General features: G+C 38.6%; 2 protein-coding genes across 2 annotated transcripts; one reads left to right on the top strand and one right to left on the bottom strand.

Moving 5' to 3' along the window:
• Nucleotides 1–25: 25 nt before the first annotated feature.
• Nucleotides 26–27,838, top strand: LOC140236929 (E3 ubiquitin-protein ligase TRIM33-like). Its single transcript, XM_072316868.1, has 2 exons — nucleotides 26–1,365; nucleotides 27,795–27,838. Exon 1 carries the CDS (start codon nucleotides 196–198, stop codon nucleotides 1,240–1,242), a length of 1,047 nt encoding a protein of 348 aa, XP_072172969.1. The 5' UTR covers nucleotides 26–195; the 3' UTR covers nucleotides 1,243–1,365; nucleotides 27,795–27,838.
• Nucleotides 8,683–12,265, bottom strand: LOC140237106 (uncharacterized). The gene is made up of 3 exons (XM_072317044.1): nucleotides 12,185–12,265; nucleotides 10,453–10,593; nucleotides 8,683–8,787 (listed from the first exon to the last, which is right to left on the bottom strand). Exons 1-3 carry the CDS (start codon nucleotides 12,263–12,265, stop codon nucleotides 8,683–8,685), a joined length of 327 nt encoding a protein of 108 aa, XP_072173145.1.

Genomic DNA, 27,838 nt, shown 5'->3' with positions numbered 1-27,838 from the left:
ACAGGAGAAATGGCATTGTCAAAATCTTCTCCCGAGAGTTTTAACGAAGATCTCACCTGCGGTATTTGCAATGGAAAATTGCAAGACGGGCACTTTCTGCGTTGCTTTCACTCCTTCTGCAAGGCATGTTTGAAGGAAAAAAGAGCAAGAAACTCAGGTGAGCAGCGGGGTATAATCGCCAATGTTGCGACGGGAATGTTTCGTGTAGCCACACATATGTTCACCGCCCACGACACGGCGCAGACGGATTACGAATTTAAGCTGACATGCCCAGTCTGCGAACGCGATGGAAAAGGAAGCAAAACTCCGGAATCTCGCCAGTACGTTTTTCCTAACATAGTCGCCGATATCAAAATTGATAGCATGGACTTCACTCAGAAGGTGAGAGAAAAGGCGAAAGATCGCGAGAGACTGGTGTGCGAATCTTGTCAGGAGAACGACTGCAAGGTGGTGTCGTATTGCGCCGATTGTCATCAGTTCATCTGCAGCTCCTGCGTCGACGCGCACAAGAAACTATCGCTGACCCGCGGTCACTCCATCCTGGAGGTCGAGGACATCGAGAATGGGAAGAGCTTAATAGGCGTTAAGCGAGAGAAGGCCAACCCAGCATGTCCGGTTCACCCTTCTTCCACCATCTCTCTTCTGTGTACCGTCTGTCAGGTAGCCATCTGCCTACAGTGCCGAGAGACCGACTTACATCGTCTGCACCCGTGTGTCGACATCAACGAAGGCCTCAAGCCTTTTCTCGTCGAGGCCCAAATGCTCGTTGACAAAGTCGGACCGGAGCGCTTCGACAAGATCACCGTCGATTTTCTTCAGCACAAGAAGGAGATCGCGGAGACGGCGGAACAGCTACGCAAGCAGGTTAACGACGACGCGCAGGCCACCTGCGCGGAATTGCTGAAGCAAGTGGAAGAGAAGCGCATATCGCTACTGGCCAAGATTTCGCGCGTCGAGAGTGAGTCCAACAAGGCCACCGACGGCCTTATCAAAGCGATGGGCGGACTTCGATCCAAGGCTGAAAAGGCGGAATGGTACGTCGACATACTGAACCGCCACGGCACCAACTCCGACATCCTGTCGGCTCGTCAAGGTGGATTTCTCGATCTCCTGCGCGACCTGGGGACCGAAGTCACTAGCCAGGGGTCCTGTCGCACAAATGCCACTCTCAAACTACACACACGTTCTTTCCCTTTCCCTCGCTACCAACTGAAGTGGTACACGCCTGTCTATACAGAATGAACATGACTCCGGACTGAGAAATTCTGCTATCCTTACATCTTACCTTCTCCGACCTATAGTCTCCTCTTCCAACTAGTACGAGCTTTTTTCAGAGACATATCAATGTGTGCTGTGTATTCCTATGTGAGTATGATTGTTAATATTACGTTTGCTTTACGTTTTACTAAGATCTTTTTTCTAGAAGATCTGTTTTAACGTCTGTAAAATTATATCGCAGAAAATAAGTCATCCTCTGAATTGAAAAGAGAGAGAGAGAGAGAGAGAGAGAGAGAGATACTAAATACTTGTACGTGAAGAGTGAAAACTAGTGCGTTATTACATGAGTACTCACGGAGCCAAAGAGCGGTTTTTTCCACTTTAATACCAAAGGCCCAGAAGTCACATTGTTCTTCAATCTCTGCACTTTTGTGTATACATTGAATATAACCTGATATATCCATTTTGCTGTGGGCCATATATTTTTGCTTTTCTTTTTCATATCGATTCAAAAAAAAAAAATCCATACTTTACTACATGTTATCAGGATATATCAAGTTGATGTCGTTATTCAAATTTTAGATGCTAAGTGTATACTATCTCATATTTACCATTGTAAAATAGACATACGAGTAAACAACGGTTCTCTATATGACTCTTAACGCCTAACAGGTGTGTATGTATGAAATAACAGCATGCGACAGGGAGCGAATGTTTTGTATTTGCCCCCAAAATGAAGTTGTTCTACATTATTATACAGGTAATATCTTTTTCAACATTTGAGAAGAAAATTAAAGTTAATGTTGATATATCAATATTCTCCATGAAATAATATGAATGAAAATATTATTTATGAAAAAAAAATGATGCATAGTGTAGTATTGACAACTACAACAGATTTGTATAGTTAAATTTTAATTCATGGCCTCTAGGTATACTCATATATGTTTTTTTCTATCAAAGTGAAATCGAACCAGGCCATTCATGATTTCCCCTCTCCCTGCACTCGCTCCTTTTTACTCCTTTTTTTTTTTTTTTTGGCGAATAAATCCTTGAGAATAGTTTTCTACTCGTTTTGTCAGGAAAGGACTGTTATCTCGTCAAACTTTAAGTATGTTTATTTTGACGGCTTCCTTGAACGTGGAACAGGTCATGAAAGTGAAAAAAATGCAACAATTTTCTGTAATTTATGTCGAAATAATTGTAATGACTTGATTTTCCTTAGAAGGTGTTATTTTACAAAACTCGATGATATTGTCTTTTCGGTTTTAAATTGTATGCTTGAACAAAAATAAAACTGCAGAAATGGATTGAAATGTTTGAAAAAAAAAATAGGTCAGTAAAATAAATATTGAAAGGGAAACATTTCCCCCTCACGCCCTCCACAGAAAATAAAAAATAATAATAATAAATCAACATTTCAGCAGTACATAGAATTGTATTGCACCATCAGATTTTGTTAATTTGCAAGAACACTTGTTGTTGTTGTTGTTTTTTTTTTTACTTTAGATTTCATTTGTTTTTAGATTAATGGTCCTTTTAAGCGATCTTGGCATGCAAAGCCGAGATTTCTTTGGCAGCAAGCTGCTGGACACATTATCACAAGACAAAATTGATCTTCCAATCACGGTATATATCTTTGGTTTTATTAACATTTGACAATGATAATTGACGTGTTTTTAGATTACTGCTTCTTTTAAGCGATCTTGGCATGTAAAGCCGATATTTCTTTGGCAGCAAGCTGCTGGACACATTATCACAAGACAAAATTTATCTTCAAATCACGGTATATATCTTTGATTTTATTAACATTTGACAATGATTATTGACGTGTATAAATGATCTTATTTCAACAGAATTAAATGTAGCGTCCATAACACAAATCTTTCTGGAGTCGAAGGTCGCTATGTAAATATATGTGACGCCACTTAATGACGTAAAAACTGATACTGCGTGTAGTTGTGCGAGTTGAATGTGTTTCGACCAAAGCACAATAAACCAGTTCACAGTTAGACATAGCCTCCGACGAACTCTGGAACTGCAGACGTTACAAAATTATGCTTTGGAAGAGCAGTTGAAAACAGTCAAGCAAAAAGTGCTACTTTACAATGTGTATGCTGCACGCGGGACTTCTTCGCTTGTTTTGGCAAGAATACACATTCATTTGCCTTCATTCCATTATGCACCTAGTTCATACGTGGATATCAATAAAATAGTTCCATGAAAATCCATCCAGTTTCTAAATTTCTCAGTTACAAGTCAAGTTCAAGAGAAAGCCTACAATGACCTTTATCTGTACATACTCAGAATGTAAATGTGAACTGGTTTATTCTGAACGATGACCGATGATAAATATGTTGTTGTTGATAGTATTAACCAAAGCCACTTTGTTAGATATTTAACACTTCACGTGATGCCATGCATGAAGCGTATTTACTCCATCATGTCACATCATCGAAACATAACAAACACTGAGCATGTTCAAGTTGGGAGCGTACCACGTAGATTTGTACTACATGGACTGAATTAATGTCGATGAAGAGCAGGGAGTTGTAAAATAAGCAAATAGGTACATAATGGTTACGTCTAGCGTAATACATCAAGAAAGATTCGTGTTGGTAAAGTAACATGGGTGGTGTTCGTTATTCCGAAGGTTTGCTATAGTCCGAAAATAGCGAGCTTTAGATTTTGACGCGCGGACGTTTGAGACGACGCTTGCACTGGACGTTCTCCTCTCCCCTGCGTCGTGTTGAAAAGTAGCTTTAGATTACGCTGGGACGCAACCAAAGAGGTTCTATATATGTAATAGAGCGCGCGCTCGCATACAGAAGCGGGGCCAATTGAACGACCCGCCGCCATTAGCAAAGAGGTCGACTACCAGAAGACTGAACCCGGAAGTGCCTATAGTAATACACGTAAAGGACAGTTTCGAAGATGAGGTTGGGTTGGAAAAATCATTCTAATTTTAAGGAAAATCAATATTTGTTCATATGCCTCCGGATTTTATAAGAGAGATATATTCTAAACACAGTATACGTGTTTTGATGAAAACACGATTTGTTGTGAGTGTGTGTGTGTTTGTTGTGGGTGTGTGTGTGTGTGTGGGAGTGTGTGCTGTATGCGTGTGGGAGTGTGTGTTGTGTGTGTCTGATGTTTCTAAGTGACGTATATTATGTGAAATCAGTACTCCCATACAAAAGAGTATACACTGTACCTTTCTGCAGTCTTTATATGTAGTATGAATGCATGAATGCCTGTTTGGCAATTTTGGCTTCATGTTAAGGCACATATTTGACACATTAGAGCAAGTCCTTTTTTCATCAAAACACGTATACTGTGTTGAGAATGTATCTCACTTATAAAATCAGGAGGCATATGGACAAATAATGATTTTCCTTAAAATTAGAATGATTTTTCCAACCCAACCCCATCTTCGAAGCTGTACTTTACGTGTATTACTATAGGCACTTCCGGGTTCGGGCTTCTGGTAGTCGACCTCTTTCGTGCGCGCGCGCCACTGTTCAATTGGCCCCGTTTTCATTTGTACGCACTGAATGGTGAGCGCTTACTCTATTACATATAGAACCTCTTTGGACGCAACATATAAAAATAAAATGGCGCCCCCATATGATCGGTGCATGAAGTAGTTTTCTACTTTGCAAACTGTGCGGACGAAAAAATAGCCCAGTGCGCGTAGTGAAAAACTCAGGCGAAGCAAGCTAAAAATAGATCGACTTGACTTGCTCAGAACATGTTTTTTCCTCTGAACGTCTCTGTTGCGCAAATCTAAAGCTCCCTAATGAGAGGGAGAGGGAGAGGGGTGCGTACTAACGAACCTTCGGAATTACGAGACTTTCTTTTTCTGATTAACGAGCCTTCGGTGTAACAAACCTTATTTCATTCCCGGATTACCGAACATTCGAAGTACAATTGATAGCAAACCTTAATCCATTTTCAAAATCACGACCTTTTAGAATTAGAAATCTTGGGAATGACGAACCTTCGTAATAACCAGTGAAATACGGGTTGAGGAGAATATTAATAAGTAATTCAGTTGTCTGTGATGTTCGAAAGAATCTACGAAAATGTTCATGCAAACAGGCATGCTTATACATGTATATTGAAGAAAATGCGCACACGAATAAAACACATGATTCAGTTTGAAATAAACATGCGATCTCAAATTAAATCCAATTCAAAATAATTTACTCCATTTTTATCAAATATATTTTGTAACAAAGCAATTTTCATTTTCTTTATCTTAGTACAAAAATTGAAATAACCAGCACAATTACGTGACATAAGGACGTATAAGAAGTTAGTCAGAGGTTACTTATATTCATGTAACTCCAGCAATTCATCGTACATGTTTCCTTTGTTTGTTTGTTTGGTTACATGAGCTTCTTGGGATTTTCGTACTTTAAGGTGGAGGCTATTTAAGGTGGAGGCTATTTCAGGCCTGCAGGTGCTATCCACACCATAAACTTGATTAATGAAATTACAACAGACAAGACAGAGTACACAGTAGAATATTCATCAAATGAAAACATAACAGTGTAAGATGAGAGAGTTTTGGATCTCTGTTTTCACCGAATTATACATAGAGTCCAACCTCTCCTATCCGACCCCTCTTTATCCGGATCTCTCTATTATCCTGTTGCGATCTCAAGATAATAATAATAATAGTAATGATAATCTAATAATTATGGGAAAGGGGGATTTCAAACTCAAACAAAATTCCTCCACAAACTCACATGAATTACATATTATTCCCAACATTTCATCTAAATAACATGCATTCATACATTCACTACCCCCAAATCAACGCAAAAAAAAAAAGAAGAAAAGAAAAATGGTGAAGATTAATGTACTCTTTCAGAGAAGAGTTGAAAATGACGACAAATCATCACACTTGATAAGTGTAGGATTTTGAATGATATCACCAATTTGTAAAAAACATGAGGTATAGGCCTACTCAATTTCCATAGCTTTCTTATTCTATGTCCGATAATTATATGCAAAGGATACAATTATTCTTTCTGACATTATGTTTAAGTAGAAAATGGTGAAGATCAGCTATTATTTTGAATGAGAGACTAGTAAAATGATGACAACATCACACCCGAGTGTGTGGTTTTGACTATTACGTTGTGTATCATTATTTATTATTTTGTAAAAACATGGGGAATGCAAAGTCCAAAACTTTGTTATGTTATATGACATATTTTTGATGAAAATTTCTACCTTTCTGTTCGACGTGACTACTGTCAGTCCATTTTTGAAAGCCAGATTTAACAGGGTGTGGAATTCATATCATATACCTGCACTAGGAGTTCGAACTATGTAAGCTTTGTAATACAGTACTGGAGAACCACAGGCTGTTCACAGACTTTGAACTTAGACCTGGGTATGTGCTATGAAGTATAAGTGCTTGCATAGGCAGCCGTACAAACATAGAGTTACGGATGGCACACGCGACGTTCTATATTCCGATAGTTTAACCCGAGTTGGGACAACATTTGCACATCTATAATTTGCCGTATCGATTGATTGGCCTTGATTTACTGCTTTCAGTTATTGGCCTCGCACTTTGCACTAATGTACCAGAGGACCAAAGTATGCTGTTTCTTTTTTTCTTTTTCTTTTTTTCATTAGTGCAATTTTCACTAGCAATGTGAAACATTTAGATGCATGGATACCATATCCCGCTCACTTATTTTTTAAGACAGTTTTTAAATGAACCATGTTTTGTCAACATGTAATATTCGACATTTAAATAATCTGTCAATAATTGATATTAGAATAATCATTTAAAGATGGGCCTTCCCTTTTGCATCCCTTCCAAAATAGCACAAACATGATATATTCCACCAGAATGACAAGACTACTGTAAATCTATAACATTTCTGTCTGTCTGTGATATTTGAAGGTTGTTAGCCGTTAAAATTCAAATAATAAACCAAACGTTCATCGTAACGTATTCTGTGTACTAGGCACAGTTGCATACATTAACCCTCCTGTGGTTGTAATATGATACTTATACTTCGAACAAAAGATATGCTTGTTAAAGATGTCAAAAAAGAAGAATTCACTAGCTTCTCTTTCTTTGTTATCGATGGCAAATAACAACACACCACTTACATGAACTATATGTGCAACTAAGTGCATCACACAGGTCTGTAAAACTAGACTAGTAGTTTAAATTTGTAATTTTTTCGTATTACGAAAAAAATTATTCAAATTTCAACGGTCAATTTTAACTAAACGAATAAAGACCCTATTGAGTTTAAAATTTACAGGTTTCCAAATAGTGTTTTCTTCAATACCTAAGTGTTCTCACCAATTTTTCAAAAATTTGCATGCAAAAGGGATTGGCTGTCTTTAAAACAGCAAGATGAATGGAATAAATGTTTCCCGTACGAGCAAACGCATGGTAAGATAATCACTTAAAATGATAGTCAACACTAACGTGACTAACATTTAATTTTGGTGGATTGTTGATGGGGGGGGGGGTACATTTTTGTAATAGAGGAGCAAAGGAGTCTTCGCTCGAGACATTTGAAGCAGTTCATGCATCACGCAAAATGCATTCACAATGACCATAATGATATTTGATCAAGAAGATTCATTGGAAAATTGAATTTTGTAGTTTGTTTGTCTTATCGGAAAGCCTTTTCTGACTCTGTTGCTTGTGCAATTAGGTAGTAAATAGTCACTTTCGTATAATTCCGTTGATACTGTCAGATATTGATTTGACTGAATTTGAATTACGTGTCTTCAGTTATCCATTGTGTTTTTGGGGATTTCGAGGAATTTTCACAAACCAATAGAGATTCTTAAACGGTAAAGAGAAAGAAGATTATTGATTGCTATGGAATGTTCTGCTTGAAAGAATATCTGCAAAAAACATTAAAGGTGCATTTTTCTACCACAGCAAATTCTACGTTACGCCTGTCATACTATTACTTCGAATTGCATGTGTATTTACAATATTCTTCTAATCATTTACAATCAATTTCCAAAATGTCCTATTCCGCAATATTCATATCTCACCTGGAAGAACATTTTGACGATGCTAATTATGGTTTATTACATTGAGCATCAAGGCGTGATAAAAATAATGTTATGCTTCAGTGTGTGTATAAACACGATGAAAAGAGTACACGCGTGCGCGCGCGCACACTAAATGTAGGGCCTACATACATTACAGTAAGAGAGAAAGAGCTAAAGATAATAATGATAATACACACAAAAAAATTAAATCAACATCACAATATCATTACGATATCATGATGATATTACATTATAACATAGAACCGGAATTGCATACCATGTTATAACAGAGAAAATAAAAAAAAAAAGTCATCAAAAAGCTACAAAAATTGGATGGTACATTTAATGTACATAATACGTAATATCCCTCATTACATATTACCAGGTTATCAATTTCCCTCATGTCCGTGCTTAAGAGAAAAAATGTTGCTGGTCCTTGTGTAAAGCCATCACGAGGTCCATAGGGAGAAACAACAAGGCGAGCTCACAGCCAGCTATTGTCAGTCTCGATTCGACCTGTGCAGGCACAATCAAACATCAAACATCCATACGCATGCGTGAATAAAGCAGCAAAATAGTGCAGCGATGTAGAACTCTTCCAGGCACGTGCATGGAGTAGTATATAATCATGAAATAAAAATTATTATTATGCATGATTTTGTTACCAAAAAAGTTTGATGTAAAACTGGCATGCTCTGTATCATTTTTTTTTAAATATCATTATTATCACCTACAGAGAAGTATGATTACATTCTCCAAATATCCATTATTACATTTTGGATTAAAAAAAATAATAAACCTCGTGATTATATACATTTTCAACTATCTTAGAGTGTTAGCCTGTTTGACACTTCATGGTACACTATATTTGGAAACTGACCCACTGTTTATTAACGACATTTTCCAAATAGAGCACTATTTCTGAAATGATGCCACAAAGCAACTGTGTTTTCACAAAGCAATTCTGACACAGCACGCTGCTTCATACGGTCAGTTTGTAAAATGTAACAAAGCGATTGTGACATCACAAAGCAATTCTGACACAGCACGCTGCTTCATACGGTCAGTACGTAAAATGTAACAAAGCGATTGTGACATCACAAAGCAATGCTGACATCGCACGCTGTGCTTTCGTACTGTCGTCACTCGAAAACCATGTTGAAATTTAACAATATTTCTGACAAAGCAATTGTGACAATACAATGCAATTCTTACGCGGCGGCGCGCGGCTTCGTCATAAAATGTAACAGTTTTAACAAAGTAAATTGTGACATCACAAAGCAATTATTGTGACATCGCGCCATACTTGGTACAGTCACAATTTAGCATCCCTTTAAAGCTGCATTACATCCACCCTTCGACCTCTTGCCTCTTATTTTCCCCTTCTTTTGTTTACAATATGTTACAAGCAAATTTACTCTACTTTATTTCGAGTTTCTGGTTAAAACAACGGGGCTTGGTGCCTCCAAAAGTATTATTAATTTCGGGCCGGCACTCCTCAGTGAATAGTACCATTTTTGGAGTCACCTCTGCCCATATTTTTAACCAAAAACTCTCAAGGCAAAGTAGCTTTGTACATCATTCTCACTTTTCGCTTGACAGGAATAAATGAACGGTAAGTGTAAATATAATATATGTGAGGCGACAGGCACCATCCAAGTCAAATTCTGATACCGATGACATGGATGACCCCCCCCCCCCTGCAGTGATTTCTCCCTTACTTAAAAAGAAAATTCACCCCAAAAATAAACTTCAAAAGAAGGAGAAAAATATTCCCTCAGAACAATGCAAAATGAAGAAAAAAAAATTGGATAAGAATAGTATAAGGAAGATGTGACATTTTGAAATCTCATTTCTTTAACATGTTTTACCAGTCTTTATGAATATTCAAATGAGCGAGTTGATGTCATACCCTCACAATTGATCATGCATAATTCAGAAAAATTGTTAATTTTAGTTAATACACCTTCCCATACTAAGATAGAGGTCATATCAGATTTAGCATTTGTTTCGTTTTGTTTTTTGGGGATGGTTTTTTGAAAAGTTTTATATTTATATCGCTGAAATATGCGATTTTTGTCACTTCTGTATATTCACGCACACATAGGTCCTATATTCTTATCTTGTATAAGTGTGAGTTATAAAGGGGGCTACATTATGTCCTAGAAACAAGAAACATACCTCTTCTTTCGAGCAGTCAAAATGGACAGGCACGTGGTTGATCTCAATCAGGCCCAAGTCAGTCTGATCCCCGTCTTTGAACAGGTATCTGGACAATTTACCGCTTTTCCCAACAAGGCCACTACTTTCGATTTTAGTTACCTGTACAAAGTAAACGTGTACTTTGAATCTTTTACTCTGGTGTTTTCATAACCTATTTGAATCTATCCAGATCAACTGTCAGTTGGTCGTTGGATTGAATCGACGTTCAGTTCAGGTTAAGTAAGATAATGGCCGATCTTAAAGGCTTCATGAAGCATTCGGAAACCACGCCCGTTAGAATTGAGTTACCCGTTAACGAATGTGTTGTGTATTGAAGCTAACGCTCATCGATAAAGTTCGACTCCAGACGAGATTCTTCGGCTGTGTGTGTCAACGTTTACATGGAGATCAGTGAATGTTGTAAAGCTGTACACAAATCTTTACGGGGATTCACGGAGACACCCGAATAGGTCCAGCCTTCCCATTGAACGAATCCCCACCCTTGAGTCTTTGAAGATTTACCATGTCCTCGTTTGTTATCGGGAAAGGTAATGTGGTGATAACGTCTCCCTCTTTGTGTCATCGGGTTTGTTGAAGTTTTGGTCATGTTTCAAGTGAGCACGGAAGGTAACGTGAAAGCTGGGTCATGCCTTAGGTCAAACGTAACTTGATAAAGACCTCTATGCCATAGGTCAAAGGTAACCTGATAAACATCTCTATGCCGCAGGTCAAAGGTAACTTGACGGATATATGCCGTGGGTCAAAGGTAACCTGATAAACACCTCCATGCCTTAGGTCAAAGGTAACTTGATAAAAACCTCTATGCCATATGAGTCAAAGGTAACTTGATAAACATTTCCATGCCTTAGGTCAAAGGCAACTTGATAGATATCTCTATGACATGATTATGTGGGTAACCTAATAAACACACCATGACGTAGTTCAAGGGTGACTTGATAAATACCTCTATGTCCAAGGTCAAAGGCAACTTTGTAAACACATCCATGCCCCAGGTCAAAGGTAATTTGATAAACATCTCCATGTCGCAGGCCAAATGTAACTTGATGAAAACCTCTATGTCATAAGTCAAAGTTTACCTGATAAACACCTCCATGCTGTAAGTCAAAGGTAACTTGATAGAAACCTCTACGTCAAGAGTAAAAAATAACCTGATAAACACCTCCATGATGTAGGTCAAAACGTAACTTGATAAATACCGCTATGTCATGGGTCAAAGGTTACTTGACAAATACCTCTATGCCATGGGTCAAGGGTAACCTGATAAACACCTCCATGACGTATAGGTCAAAGGTAACTTGATAGACACTTCTATGTCATTTATGGGTCAAAGGTAACCTAATAAACACACCCATGACGTATATAGGTCAAAGGTAACTTGATAAACATCTCCATGCCTTAGGTCAGAAACATCTCCATGCCCTAGGTCAAAGGTAACTTGATAAATACCTCTATGCCGTCATAATGGGTCAAAAGTGACCTAATAAACACATGCAAGACTTACAGGTTAAGGTAACTTGATACATGTAAATACATGTACCTCTATGCCATGGGTCAAAGGTAACTTTGTAAACACCTCCATGCCTCAGGTCAAAGGTAAATTGATAAAATAGGCCTACCTCTATGTCATGGGTCAAAGGTAACTTGATATACACCCCATGACGTAGGTCAAAGATACACTCTTAATAAATACCTCCATGCCGTAGGTGGCGCTCTTGAACTCGAGTCCGAGAGCACCTATTCTTCCGTTCTCCGGCAGATTGACTTTGCACATCACTCCGTCGGGTACGCGCTTTACTTGTAGCACCTCAATCTGTTGCGGGAAAAAAAAAACCCACAAGTATATTATGTGAATATCGCCTTCGGAGTATATCATGTTTTCTTGTGTTTGGGCGTCTATTCGAAATCCCATCGTTTACTATTTTCTCTTTCAGGGAATATTCCCACGTCATCTTTAGGTGATCCTTACGAACTGAAAAATGCCGCAAAAAACCAAACAAAAGCAAAAACGAAAACCACCCCAGAATATTAAAAGGGATCGTTACAATAAAAAAAAAGAAAGAAATGTATAAGGGATCTTAAACTTGTAAGCGCTTCTGAGGATATTTTGTCAGTCACTTCCACATATTTTTTTCCTTTTGTTTGGACGTAATGATATATTAAAAAGATATGACACTTATTACTTTTCAGGGGATCAGTAATTTAACATCGTCGATTGTCCCTTTCTTGGTAGAATAAACCCCCACCAAAAAAACAACAACAAACAAACAAACAAACAAACAAATAAACACACACACTAATCATTACTGCTAGGCAGTCCAAAATCTTGAATAAATGACTATCAAGAATGCCATTAACTTTTCACTGATTACATTTCTATATACGCAAAATATACATAGCTAAAGATTCCAAAGCTTCTTTAATCCGAAAACGATTTAGGTTCGTCATTACGAATGTTCATTAATCCAAAAATGAAATAAAGTTCATTAATCCGATAATGAAAATAAGGTCCGTACAAGTGAATCTTCATAATTATGAGCCTTATTTCGTTTTCCTGATTAACGAACCTTTATGGAATGACGAACAATTTTTTTTTCACTTTTGGATAAATAAGGATAGGCAAGTCATCAGAATAATGAACCTTATTAAAATTTCGTAAATTAACGAACCTTCGGAATAACCAATTTTAACTCTAATCCCTCGAACCTACATTACCTCTTGTCGCAAGCTCATCTTGAATTGATCATAGCACTCATTTGCCGAAGACACACATTTTTGGTTCACTTTCGTGATGACGTCACCGACATGGAAGCTCCTTGTCAGGATAGATGCCAATCCAGCAACACTTAATAGTAAACAAACAAACAAACAAACAAAAAATCGCACAAATATTCATTACTTTTGAACGGGTTGTCAGATTTTCCTCATACTTTCACTGATTCCAGTGTTCTACTAATATTGCTGCATTTACTCACTCCACATCTATATTTGGGGTAAATTCCCCTTTGATCCATATATAGATTATATTATATGTATATATATATATATATATATATAATATATATATATATGTGTGTGTGTATATTTGTATATATATATATATATATATATATATATATATATACGAATGGTATATGATATCAGACTTACGTCACCTTCCCGTTCACCACTGAAAGCTTCAATGATCGCCGGTTCAACACCAACTTCTGCACTGTGATTTCTATTCCCTTGACCTCACGTTGTTCACTTTCGAATCTCCTATTGAACAAAGAAAAATTAAAGACATTATTATCTTACGCCGTGTATGCATATATGAATCAAGTGTAGGCCTACAGTTCATTCATTCATTCATTCATTCATCCATTCATTCATTCATTCATCCATTCATTCATGCATTCATTCATTCATACATACAAATATATCACGCCTGCGCACACATATTCGTTTACGCAGCGTGATATCTATACATTCATGTGTGATGAGCTAATACAGATGCGACATAAAGCTTATCATAATGCATCTGTATATTATCATACATAATTCATTTTTTCCATAATTATTTATATGTCATATTACATCATATTATGAACATTTATTCATCCATTTCTGGAACACTTTGTTTGTGAAGCTCACCTGACGAACTGGCCAAGACTCTCCTCCTTTAAAGACTTTGTGACAGTGAAGTCAGGGTTACTCCTACTGAGCGTAAGTGGTTTATGTTGGTTTGGCTTCCTAAGATTGTTCATCACGGGCGGCTCGGAATGTAATACATCCGAGGAACTGCGCATCAGGGAACTCGAAGGTGGGCACAGAGGAACCTGCATGTACAGGTGATTAACGCCCGGTCCTGCATCCATGGGACAATACGTATCCTGTCCAGATTCAAGCTCATCTTGGGAACCTGCCCAGCTATGTGATCTGCCATCCTGTGGAGGGGCTAACGCCACCGGAGACAGATGTAGAGGACTGGGCTTGCGCTCAAGGTCCGACTGTTGGAGAAAGGAATCGCAAGCTCGTCGAGTCCCCGGCAGAACGGCAAGAATGGACCCCATTCAAGGAAGGACTGGACTAGGACGTATCCGGCAGAATGACACGAGCGCCGTGAAGCGCGCGTTATACTTACGCGCATCGCATGCGTTCGTGTCCTTTTGCCGGGCACACCTTCCTTCAATCGGGTGCGTTCGTGTCGCATTGCCGGGCACACGACGAGCTGCTAGTACGTGTAATACATCTTTAGAATCTACCTCTTGCACAATTCCTCCCTCCGTGTACCACAACGTGTACATTCTGATCATAGAAATAAAATTCATACATATTGTGAAGTCTGGACCACTTACATGAGTACAGTATTATCTTCTTTTTTTTTTTTTCATTTCGTTTATCTTGTGCTTCCCCACACTGACATTAGGAAGACTGTCACTTGAATGATTATAGTGGTTGGGTTGAGGGTCAATATCTAAGGTCCCCCCCCCCCCCCCCCCCCCCTCCGGCCATTCATCTCATGAGAAGGATTTTGTGGTGGAATCCATAGAAAGTTAAGGCTGTTCCTGTGTTCTTCATATCCATTTTTGTTTTCATAGCCAAAAATGTGAGCGAGTGTGTGCGTCTGTGTGTGTGTATGTGTGTTTATGTGTGTATGGAGGTTAAACCTATCACCCTCTTCAGCGGCAAATGTAGGACATAATTGTGTGTGTTTGTGTGTGTGTGTGTGTGTACGGATGAAAGGGAGAAAAGATGATAATGTATCAGTCATGGACATTTTATTATTACATGCATATTCATATTTTGTCTTGAAATACTGTATGATGCACGGTATCTTACGCGCAATGGAGACGGCGCACTGATGAGATCTTGGTCCATACTTGGACCTTGACGACGGTTAGGGTTCTTGCCCTCGAGTCGTTCATCTTTTCGGTATGTTGTTTTCAATCCAGGATTCTCCATTACATCATTGATACCATCCACAACAAATTTCAGGATATTTTCCCTGAAAAAACAACAACAAGCAAGCAAATAAACATTACATCTAGCAACAAAGACAATAGAAAGAAAAAAATAATGTAGAACTACCTAGATAATAACTGTGATCAAAGTTGACTGCATTTTCCCTCCATCCCTCTTCATACTCTTTATGCCTTTTTCTAAAGGGTGTGTATGTCTCCCGGTTGTCCGTCCGTCCGTACGTCTGTACGTCCGTCCACATCTTGTTCACGCGATAACTTGAAAAATATCGAGTGGAGTTTTACCAAACCTGGTCCAAGTATAAAGTATGATGCGGCAATTACTTGATTAGATTTTGGGTGAAATCGGCCAGAGGTCAAGGGTCAAGGTCAAGTCATGAAATTGTATCCGTTTACGCGATAACTCAAGACTGCAATGGATTAAGCAAATTTCACCAAACTTTGTCCAAGGGTGACGTATGATTATGGTGCAATCAATTAAGTAGTTTTTGTGTGAAATCATATTCATATTGACTCTTCAAGAACTCCTTCATGAAAATTAGCGAAACATCACGATTTCATAATATCCTCAACTTTGGTCCGATTTGGTCAAGTTTGCACTTCTGTGCTTACACATTCGTGCTCTTTCTTATCAGCATGAATATGTCTGTCCTGTCCAACAAAATGCGTACAAATCCCTTCACATGTATTTGTAATATGTAGAAAATTGCTAGCAGAGAGGCATACTAGGTAGACTTAATTAGCTATTATAGGAGGTTGAAATACACGGAGAAAAAAGAAAGGATATGGAGATAGAAAAGGAAGAGGACACAAGAAGAGGAGGAACACTAAAACAGAGAAGAATCTGAATACTATGGTATACTTGTTAGCTGCAACTAGGAAGATAAAATCATCAGGATTTGCAGTTTGAAGACAGATCACGACTTCGCCTCCTCTGCAGAGCTGCTGAGCATTGTGTGGCAAGCCGAACTTCGTCGTGTAGTTCCGTATCTGGAATGAGAAAGCCGGAGGGCATTTGATCTCCTGACGCCTGAAGCCGTGGATGAAAGGGATACGGTCTTCGAGAACGGCTTCCCAAAAGAGAACCGTCAATTTATGGGTCGCGTTCCGAGTTATCTTTGAGGGAAAGAGAAAGAGGAATGAATTACTGTAAATATCTCTCACTCTCGATGGAATCTATACATATTGTGGATTCCACGAAATTTGCCACCATTATATCACACAGCAATGAACAATGAACTTAATAAATGCTATTGTACATAAAAAGGAGGGTAGAATGTTTTTGTCGCGAGATTGTAAATATTCTAGCACTGTGGATAGAAATGCCAATTCAGTTGTTGTTGTTTTTTGTTCGTTGTTGATTATTATTTTGTGTGATATGTTTTGTTTTTATTATTTTTTCTTTTTACCAACGACGTTGGTCGAAAGTTCTACCTACGAGATGAGAAGGTAGAATAAGCATTTTTGAAGTTACCTTAAACACATTGAGACGAGAGGAATGTTGTTCTCATGATCTCTTTCACACTCGGAGAGCACAAACCTATTTTATATGCCGAGATCACAGCGGACCTCCAATGGGAAATGTCTTTAAAAATCTGTTGATATACCCTGTCAAGTAATAGTGGTCTAAAAGGCAAATATTCAATTGCATTCCATTCGATCTCATTTCCGACAAAATCATAATATACACTACCATTTGCATGTACAAAAAATGAGTACAAAGTGACTTTTGCATAATTATATCCAAGCGAAATTGATGCAGATTTTTTTTTGAATATAGAACAAAACATAGATTAAGGAGATGCACATAGGCAAACTGTAACTGAATTGTATCAACCCATAACCTTGATGACATAGGTAATCATTGGATGTTTGAAATCACTTTGTATAATTTAGAGCTACCAAGTCTCACGCATTGTGAGTGACACTCAAGCATTTAGGGTCTGTCTCACGATCTCACGCATGACACCCATTTTTCTCACGCATTGGGAGCATAGCTTAAAGGATTAAAGTGAGAGTTGCAATTGAAGGCATATTTCCCTTTTGTCTTTCAAAATAAGTAAAAAATAGTCACTTAAGTATGCACCAGCTTGCACCATTAAGAGCCAAAAATTGAAAAAGCTCCCTACCTTGGGAGGGCGGACACACATTACCCTCCCCTCGCTCAGTCGCTTCGCTCCCTCGCTCACGCACATGCGCGCGCGCTGAGATTAGGGAGCTTTAGATTTTAAACGCGCGGACGTTCAAAGAGAAAAAAAACATGATCTGAGCGTGCGCAGTAACTTGATCCGCGCTACTGCGCACGCTCAGATCATGTTTTTTTTTTTTCTCTTTGAACGTCCGCGCGTCTAAAATCTAAAGCTCCCTACTGAGTCATGAAAATCTCACTCATAAAAATTTTTTGAACTTGGCAGGCGCGGTGGAGCACCCCAATTTGCATCTCATATCGCCCCGTTCTCTTTGAATTTCCAACGGGCATCCACGGCTGCCCGAAACTGAGTGCATGAAAAAGTCAAATCTTTACCTTCTCCTTGTGCCGCTATGCGTGCCGCTAGTAAACTCAAACTTACCACACTATCTAAGTTCTTAAAAACCTTCCTTTTGATGAAAAAATTATGAAATTTGCTGCACTAGAACTTGAGATATTAAAGCGTTTTGAAAATCATTTTTCGCAAAACATGCTCTCTGTTTTTTCCCGACTGGACTATGGCCGGGCTCCAATGTGTCCGAAATTGGCAACATAAGTTTATCAGGCCTCAATCCATATATGGTGAAAGTTTTCGCTTGGTTCCACCTGTACTTTTTGAGAAATCAACTTGTTTCTACAGGGTTTGGAATAGAAAATTGTAGTCAGCGGAACAATTGAAAATGACGTCATTTCTTTTCCCGTAATATTGGGCATGCGTGGCACGTGAGATTCAGGATTTCGTGCTCATTGTTGGTTTGCATGTGACGCAGTCAATTTTGCTGAGTGTCGCACGGCGGTGACTGCTGAGCTGCTGCCGCGCACGCTGCATGCAGCAAAGCGTTGTGTGTGCTGTGACATGCAACGCTACAGTCACGCGATTATATATACATGGGACCGACCTGTACGCTTTGCGTTCGTGTCATTTTTGACATCACCTTCTGTTTTTTTTTTTTTCCGACACAACCATGGCCGGGAATATTACGGTATGACATTTAAAATGCAAGCAGATAAATAAATTTCGGTGTACTTTGTTCGAATGGCGCTTTGGTTCCGCAATCACACTTCGTGAATTTTAGGATGATTTTCGAGGCATATTTTTGGTAATTTTGCTCGCCAGGTCTTCGCTAAAATTTCACATTTTATCATTGTCAAATCCTTTAATATGTTATATGTGCATATTCAGATATGTTTTCAAATTCAAACTAACTCAATTTTAATCCGAAAATAGGTTTCCTTAAATTGTTATTAGCTTGAGAAGTTGTTTACTTTTTCTCAACTACGCGAGTACATGTTGTTTTCTTTATGCAAATGAGGCTCGGCTGCCGATGGATTTCTGCGAGATAATTGGGGTGCTCCACCGCGCCTGTTGGCATCTATGGTATACACATGTTGTAAAAAGTGGCCATTTCACCAGCTGTGATAATGTACCTTTCTTTACACACTTCTCCACTTCCCATCCTCCCCCCCCCCCCTCTGCCAGAGTGAGAGGGGTGGGTGGGTGGGGGGGGGGGGGGGAGGAGAGACATACTTACGTGCATACTCACACAAACGCAGAGTCACTCACCTTTTGCCAAACACTCTCCTTCGGAACGAGAAGAGAAAGATACCCTCTCCACAACACTTTTCTGTGTCTGGGGTCAGTGATTGGCTGCATTGTGTCTCCTGATGTTGCCACTGTCGAGGAAAAAGGCAAACATAAAAAATTAGTTTTTGGTTTCACAAGTATCTCACCTTATTAAAAAGGGATGGTATAGTTTCGGTTTAGGTGAGAGATTCAGATTTTTGGTATTTTTGTGAGATAATTAGAAACCGCTTATGGAATATATCAAAGAACATATAAGATTCTAAAAGAAATTCAAAGTTTATTATGATGAAAACCGGTTTTGAAATGGCCGAGATAACTTAAAGCAATGTAGTATAAAGTGGTCTTAATGAAAAGATTTCTTTATTTATATTTCTCATTATCTCAGAAAAAAAGGAAACCTTGAAGTCCCATCTCAACTAAAACTATATACCATCCCTTTAATGATTCAAGCGCATGATAATGATATTGATAATGGTAATGATAGTGACAATGCTACTGCTAATGCTAATGATGATAATGATAATGCTTATGTTAATGCTAATGCTAATGCAAATGCTAATTCTAATGGTAATGCTAATGCTAATGCTATAATGATAATGATAATGATAATGATAATGATATTGATATTGATATTGATGATGATTAATAATGGCAATAAAAGTGAAGGCCGTAATGAAGTAATGCCATATAGCAGGTGTCAGGTCGGGAACATTATACATGCAACTCGTATTAATCCCTGCTGGCGCATCATGCTGATGAACTTTTTCAAGTTTATGCCTCTGGTGTCAAAACAATGGTTGAAGATTCTTTTCAGCGATATGAAGAGGAGACATAATAAGAGGAATTATTGCGAATATTCATCGCAAGACTTGGAGCACAAGATATGGCCCCGTTTCATAGAAAATGTTAGGATAACAGCTCTTGCTGGAATGTCAACTTCCACTTCTAACAACAGCCAATCAGGAAGCTGGATTCTTGTCGTTACTATGGTAATTGCTATTCCAGCAAGACTTGCTGTCATATCAACTTTTTATGAAATGGGGCCCTGGTGCCACCACGCAGATACCCTGAACATTGCAGTTCATGAAGAGATGGTTCTTTTTAACAGTCTATTGGGTGCTCTCCTAAAGCGAACTGAACTGAACACCGAATCCGCGGCAGAGGAGTGCTCGAACGCTCCATATTTGGCACAATTCGATACGGTTCGCTTTGGTTTGGTTCGTTTTGGTCCGCTTTTGTGCTCTCGAACGCACCCCTAGAGAGACCCCATCTCATGTATACTGCATGAATGTAAAGAAATTATATTGTTCCCCATCTGATCCCGAAATGCTTAGAATACACAGTATGAGCAGGGATCGAAGGAACTCGACCAACTCACACAGAATCAACATCCAAAGCAAGAGTGAAATTCTCATCTACTACAAAGAAAAACAACAAAAGATCTGTACACACTTCAGAGGACACAAACATGCACCCATCGTTCACTACATACCTCAGACAAGAGAGGTGGAAGAATTGTCTGCGGAGCTCTCAAGTGGGTCCATACCAATTGAGAGTGCAACGCGTGGCCCAAACTCGACCTGCTGCCATCCAAACCGTGTCAAACACAGGAGTGACAGAAAAGGTCCGCGTCACGTGCTCGACACGCACGAGTCATACAGCCCTCGAGTCATACAGCCCACGAGTAATTCAGCCCACGGGTTTACAGTCCACGATTCATACAGAGCTAGACATTTTAAGCAAGAGCAAACAAGCTACGTTACATGCTCGATATCAACTAAATAGGTCCACGAGATATACCGTCCACAGACTAGACACTAGGAAATAAGACCCATGAGCTCGACACTCGGCAGATAAGGCCCACGAGCCCAACATTATAGGTTATAAAGGCCCACGAGGTCAACATAACATCACAACGTTAATGTCAAACGTGTCAAGCTCGTGGGTCTCTTGCCTCCTGTCGAGCTAGCGGGCCTTAGCCTATCTACAGCGTCTAGCTCATGGACTGTTTTACTTGTTTTCATTCTAGTCGGCATGTTTTACTTGGTCTACCTCGTGGGCTGTATATGACTCGTGATGTTGAGTTCATGGGATGACCCAGACCACACCAACCTGCAATGAAGTCCAGGAGCCATGTATTTTGAAACTGCAGTACAGTCTCACTTCACGAATTCTAAATTTGCACGACCACAGAGATGAAAGTATAGCTTACTGTCTTGACGAATGGGCATCGACTGACCTACTGCCAGAGAGAGTCGACTTGAATCACCCAACATAAGACTTATTATCTCTGGAAAATGATCGCTAGACCGTCTCTCGGAACATGATTTATTAGTGCGCTTCAGGCTGTGGTACCGTTACCACCAGTACAAATCGGTTTGAAGCAGATGCATGGATCGAGATCAAGACCCTGCAACCGCAAGACACGTTTACACCCACGGATCAAAGAGATCATTCATTTTGAATTTATGCTGAACCTTTTTAGGTCAATTCGACTGCAAAACCCCATCTACTTTAAGCATCATTGCGAATCCTCAAGTATTGCAGCCATCCTCTCCACTTGGTATTCCCTAATATAGGGAAACTATAACTGTCCATCAATCCAGTGTCATCATCTTTTTTAAAATTGGCCCAATATTGAGGTCAAACTACTCTGACTCACTTAATGAGGATAAACAAACTTCTTCAGCTGCTGAGAAGAAATAATATTCCAAGTACAAGACAGAGTAGCCAAAGTTGGGTCTAGGAACACTACCCCTGGAAAACCACCCTCCGGATAACTACCACTGGATAATTACCCCCAGGACAATTCCCCCCTAGGGCAACTACCCGCCGGACAACTACCCCCCTAGGGCAATTACCCTCCAGGGCAATTACCCCCTAGGACAACTACCCCCCGGACAACTACCCTCCTATAGGGCAATCACCCCTCTGGGCGATTCCCCTTAGGACAACTCCCACGGATAACCACCCCCATATGACTACCCCTGGATAACTACCCTGTGATAACTACCCCCCCCCCCCCCCGGATATCTACCACTTGGATAACTACCCCGGACAGCTACTCCCTGGATAAATACCCCCGGATAACTAACCCCCGGATAATTACCCCCTGGATAGCTATCCCGCAGATGACTACCCCCAGATAGCACTATCAAATAAAACATTATCACAACAAAAAAAGCAGTGAATTCAAAGACAAATACAACTTAAACAATCACTGAATATTTCCGATGCCCCACCCTGACCCGATGGTGTTAGCTCATCCAGCAAAACTGGTGATTGGATTTATATTCTTTCAGAAAAACAAACAAACTTGTCATTATAGTACCACCCAACGGCAACACATTGCCTACGATGATCAAAGATATGTTCACTCATTTAGAAATGATTGGATCCTTACCAAAATCTCAATGCATAAACCTGACCAATGGAGTGAGCAAAACACTTTTCTAAAAATACTGTTCCGTGACAACAGTGTCTAACACCGACAAATGAGGTTGCACTACAATCGGGATAACTACTACCGGCCTTAGTACCCCTGGATAACAACTACTACCCGATAATTAGTACTACCCTGGGGAATTACCACTGCAATCTTCACTTTCCCAGCGCAATTACCCCCCAGGGCAATCACAGGGCTAGCCCTCCAGGGCTAGCCCTCCAGGGCTATTCCCGATAGGGCAACTATCCCCCCCCCCCCCCCGACAACAACTCCCCCCCCCCTTCCCCGGATAAATACCACCAGGACAATTTTCCCAGGGCAATTTCCCACCAGATAAACATCACCCGGGTGATTATCGCTTTAGGGCTCTCCCACCAATCCTGATAGCCTACAACTATACCTCTGGATATCAAACATCTTATCTCCAGGCCAATTCACCAGGACAATTCCCCATCGGGCACCCCCGAGCCCACGCCCAAGACAACTACTCAGAGGCAGGTCTGCCTTGATGAAAGGTCATGGAGTAACCGCCAATATCCATGATTATGTCTAGTTATTGGCCCACATATACTACCTTTATTTCATAATTGATGAATACATTACTGTATCTATTTGGACAATTCTTATCACCGCCTCCAGATGTGTCTAGGAGAATTTCGATGCTATTTTCTGTTTATACCGTAGCATTTATTTCAGTATCGCCCTGCTGCTACTATAGATTATAGCTAACACAGAACATTATTTCCATTTAAAATTACCCTTTTCTCAAATTAGGCCCCAAACAATCACCTCTCCGCCATTTAATTTGCCACCAGAAAATTACCCCTCCCATTTTAATTTTCTAGCATCGTTTGTTATTTCAGTAGAAAATTCATATTCTGTGAACAGCGAAAAATAACGGGTATCAACGAAGCCTTCGCAATCACTGTGATTAATTCTTCGTTTCTTTTTAATGATTTCGGTATTCCCGAGCCGCATCCGAGCCGATAATACATTAACCATCTGTTTGTTTGTTTGTTTGTTTGGGTTTTTTTTGTCTTGTCCCTTTGCTTGCTTGCTTGTTTGTTTGTTTGCTTGCTTTGCGGTCGTGCTGGTCATCCAGAGATCCCCATTTTCTGATTGATTCAACAATACTGGTCCTATAACGGAGAAAGCACGATCACCCCATCCATGTTTTCCTCTAGATTTTTGGAGTAACAACACATCTGATGGTGAACGTAGACTTCGTGTCGGATTGCATTTGGGAATAGAGTAGGTATACGGGGGGGGGGGGGGGAAGGATATGAACCGAATAACAAGATCTTTGAAATATATATACATGTATATATATATATATATATATATATATATATATATATATATATATATATTATATATTTATATTATATATATGTATATATATATATATATATATATATATATATATATACATATATATATATATATATATATATATATATATATATTTTTTTTTTTTTTTTTTTAAACTACAGGAAGCCGATGTAAGGAACGGATGATTGGTGATATGGAATAAAACTTAGTATAGTAATAGTTAATAACCGGGCGGCAGAATTTTGCGACCGTTGACGTTTTGTGACATCTTTTTTTGGAAGATTACACAATAGCGAATTCGAAAAACCCAACCGAGAAGAAGGCAAAGCATGATTAAGCATATCAGCCATGGGCGTAAATTCCCCTAAAATGGGAGGAGGGGGGGTGGTCTGTACATAATTTTATTACATAAAAGGAATGTTACCATTTTATTGAATTTATTTGGGCATTATTCAGGGCCGCGCCACGTTTTTGAAAGGGTGGGGGGGGGGGGGTCAAAATCACCTTTCAGTCAAGAAGAAAGAAAATCAAAAGACAAGAGAAACAACAACAAAAAAGTCTTCATCATACTGTTAAGATGTGATTTTCCGCCGAAAGTCGGCTGACAAGCAAAAACAAACAAACAAAAACAAGACAAAAAGACTTCATATTTTTGCTGCCACTTCCCTCCCAGTTTATAATTCATGCAAAAGAGTCGGACATTCGCTCCCTATAAGTGTGTGTGTGTGTGTGTGTGTGTGTGTGTGTTGTGTCGGGGGGGGGTCACCAAGCTTCTCCCCCCCCCCCCCCCCAAAAAAAAAAAAAAAAAAGGCTGCGCCGGTCCGGTTATGGGCTTGTAATCGTGGTAATGGTGACTTTCGCCGATCATCACCCCCCCCCCCCCCCCGTACGGATTTACGCCATTGATATCAGCTGCAGATTTTTACCCAACAACGACAACAACAACAACAACAAAAGAAATCGTATGAAACTTAAATTACCCAACTGATATCTAACATTGAGCTATATGACTTCGAAATGAGATTTCGTGATCGACTATCACACAAAAGTTAGGGGCTGTTTTTGATGAAGTATACAAGTGCTACAGACAGGACCGATATGGACATAACATCATTAATGATAGACTTTACTTAACATATTCTTTAAACCAATATATATATATATATAATATACATATACATAACAACTCAACATTTATCATCATTAATATACTAGTACATGAATGTCTTATATCGTTCGAAATGCACAAAAAATATCGGAAACATACACACACGAACAGACACACTCAACCCACACAGACACCACCGCAAGCCTTTATATCCGCCACCAATAAGGTAAACCCATAATGTGAACCGTTCACATTTTGTGCCTTATGTTATATTCTGTTATTATGTTATGTCACTGGTTTATGATATGTAAACGAATGATTTTGTTATGTTATTAGTATTATTTATGTTATTGTTATTCGATAGCCCGCCACAAGACGACGTGTGGTTGTTGTACAGCGTTGTAGCCACTTAAGTCTTACACTGCTGCCACATGCTGTATTTTTCTTGTCGACAACATGAAAAATGTTTAGTTTTACATTACTATAGTTTTATGTTATCACACAACATGAAGATATCACATTGGTGTTTTTGTTAAATATTAGTAGCCTCATTTTAATTAATAACACGAGTTTGATATGATTATATTTTTTATGAAATGCATTCAATAATATGAAATTAATCATGTGTATTATTATTGTATTCTGTCATATAATCATACGGATTCATTGATGACATAGTCACTATAGACTCACGCTAGTTAGATTTATATTGTTACGAGTGTAGCCATACGAGTGAGTCATTATTGTAGACAGTCCTGATGAAGGTCCTAACGAAACCGAAAGCTCGGGAATAAACACACACGTTGATCACTATAGCTACGTCCACGAATGCTCTTCTTCTCGCACTGAATCCTACACTGGTGATGTGCATGGTCGGGACCCCTTCTCGCACTCTACATAATAGATACACACATATAATATAATATAATATATATATATATATATATATATATATATATATATATATATATATATCAATGCTATTTGGGGGCATTGGGGGACTTCCATAATTTGTGTAAATTTTTTATGATAATTTGGTAATTAGGGAGAATTTTATAAAAAAAGACAAAAACTAACATTTTAAAGAAACAACTGATCCCATAAATGATAAATGAAAACTAGTAGCCTATCTTAACTTTACTGTATAACCAAAGGATATTATTTCCTTTGTTGTATATGATTAATAGTGCTTCATAGATTTTTTTTTATTAACAATTGCATATAATAACTATCTTTTTGTAAGACTGGACACTTTGTTACGAAAATAACTGCATAACGGACACTAACAGCTACCCACATTATTAAGTGATAAGGATGGGGCCTTAATAATGGCTTTTAGCCAGTTTTTTAACGGTTTGAAAGGAAAAGGTAAAAAAGCAGTCACGATCTCTAAGCTATAAGCATATTACATTCAATAAGCAGTATCCTATTAATCAAGATTCGTGTTACTGCATGGTAGTTGCATTATACATGTAATACACTTTCGTGTAGAGTTTTCCATTTTTTTTACTCTACACCACTGTTTGTAATTGTAATTCTTGCCTTGATTAGATTATAATAACAATGCCATACTTATTTCGCATGCCGTGCTAATAAAAAGTCATAAACAACAACGAAAAATATGAAGTGTCTTTGATGTACATGAAGATAAATAATGTTGTAAATCTTATATTTTGAAAGTGAAAGATATCTGCGTGTATTCGCTAGTGTATAAACACAGTTAGGGAACAGTGATTGCAAATTTTAATATCTATTTTCCTCTTCGAAACAAAAAGTGAATGTTTTATTTTTCCCTGGATTTGAAACCGAAATGTTTAATGGTAATTTTCCAAGATAATGTACATACAGTGCTGAATATCAACTAACTTTATGATGTCCTCAAAATTGTTTATGGATATTTTTTCCATGTGTTAAGGAAAAGCAACAACGAGTATGTTCCTTCCCCTGGTTTCATTGCGTTACCTTAGAGTGTGAGAAGGAAAGAAAAAAAACAACAACTTTTCATTAACATGGTTCACGAAAAACAATTACTCTGGAATAGAATGTCAGTATCTTTTTGATTTATGGTTACGATAGATTGGCGTGTGATCAGGAGTTGATTTTTAGACGAAGTATAGTCCATTGGATCCTATATTATTCATTATCATTCTTTTATAGTTCTTATATTGACCTCATGCCATAATAATCTTTGTCGGGGCATGCGTAAACTTTACATATTCATAATAATGCATTTTATTATTCAGTGCATGTGAACTTGTTAAAGGGATGGTATAGTTTTAGTTCAGATGATGTGTCAGGTTCCAAGCTTCTTCTTTTTTTTTGGGGGGGGGATACTATACTGAGAAATATCTTATGAAATATGAAATAACATGTAATTCTAAGAGGGGTTCAATTTTTTCAAATGAAAATTGGTTTTGAAATGGATGAGATATCCAAAACAAAAAGATCCTAATAAAAGGTGGGGCCCATAAACACTTTAATTAGGATTTCTTTGTTTTACTTTGTTTTTGGATATTTCGGCCATTTCAAAAAAACATTTTCATCAAACAAATTTTGAATTCCTCTTAGAATTGTATGTTCCGTAACATTTCATTTCTGATTTCTTTGAATCTCACAAGAAGTTAAAAGCTCAATCCTCATCTCAACCAATACTATCCTATCCCTTTAAACCTCCTGTTTTCAAGGACTGATACCCAAGGAAGTTCGATATCCGGAATTTATCGACATC

Source organism: Diadema setosum, chromosome 13 (assembly GCF_964275005.1).
Source record: "Diadema setosum chromosome 13, eeDiaSeto1, whole genome shotgun sequence".
Classification (NCBI taxonomy): domain Eukaryota; kingdom Metazoa; phylum Echinodermata; class Echinoidea; order Diadematoida; family Diadematidae; genus Diadema; species Diadema setosum.
The sequence above is the reverse complement of the archived record's forward strand: the minus strand, read 5'-3'. Positions and strand labels throughout refer to the sequence as shown.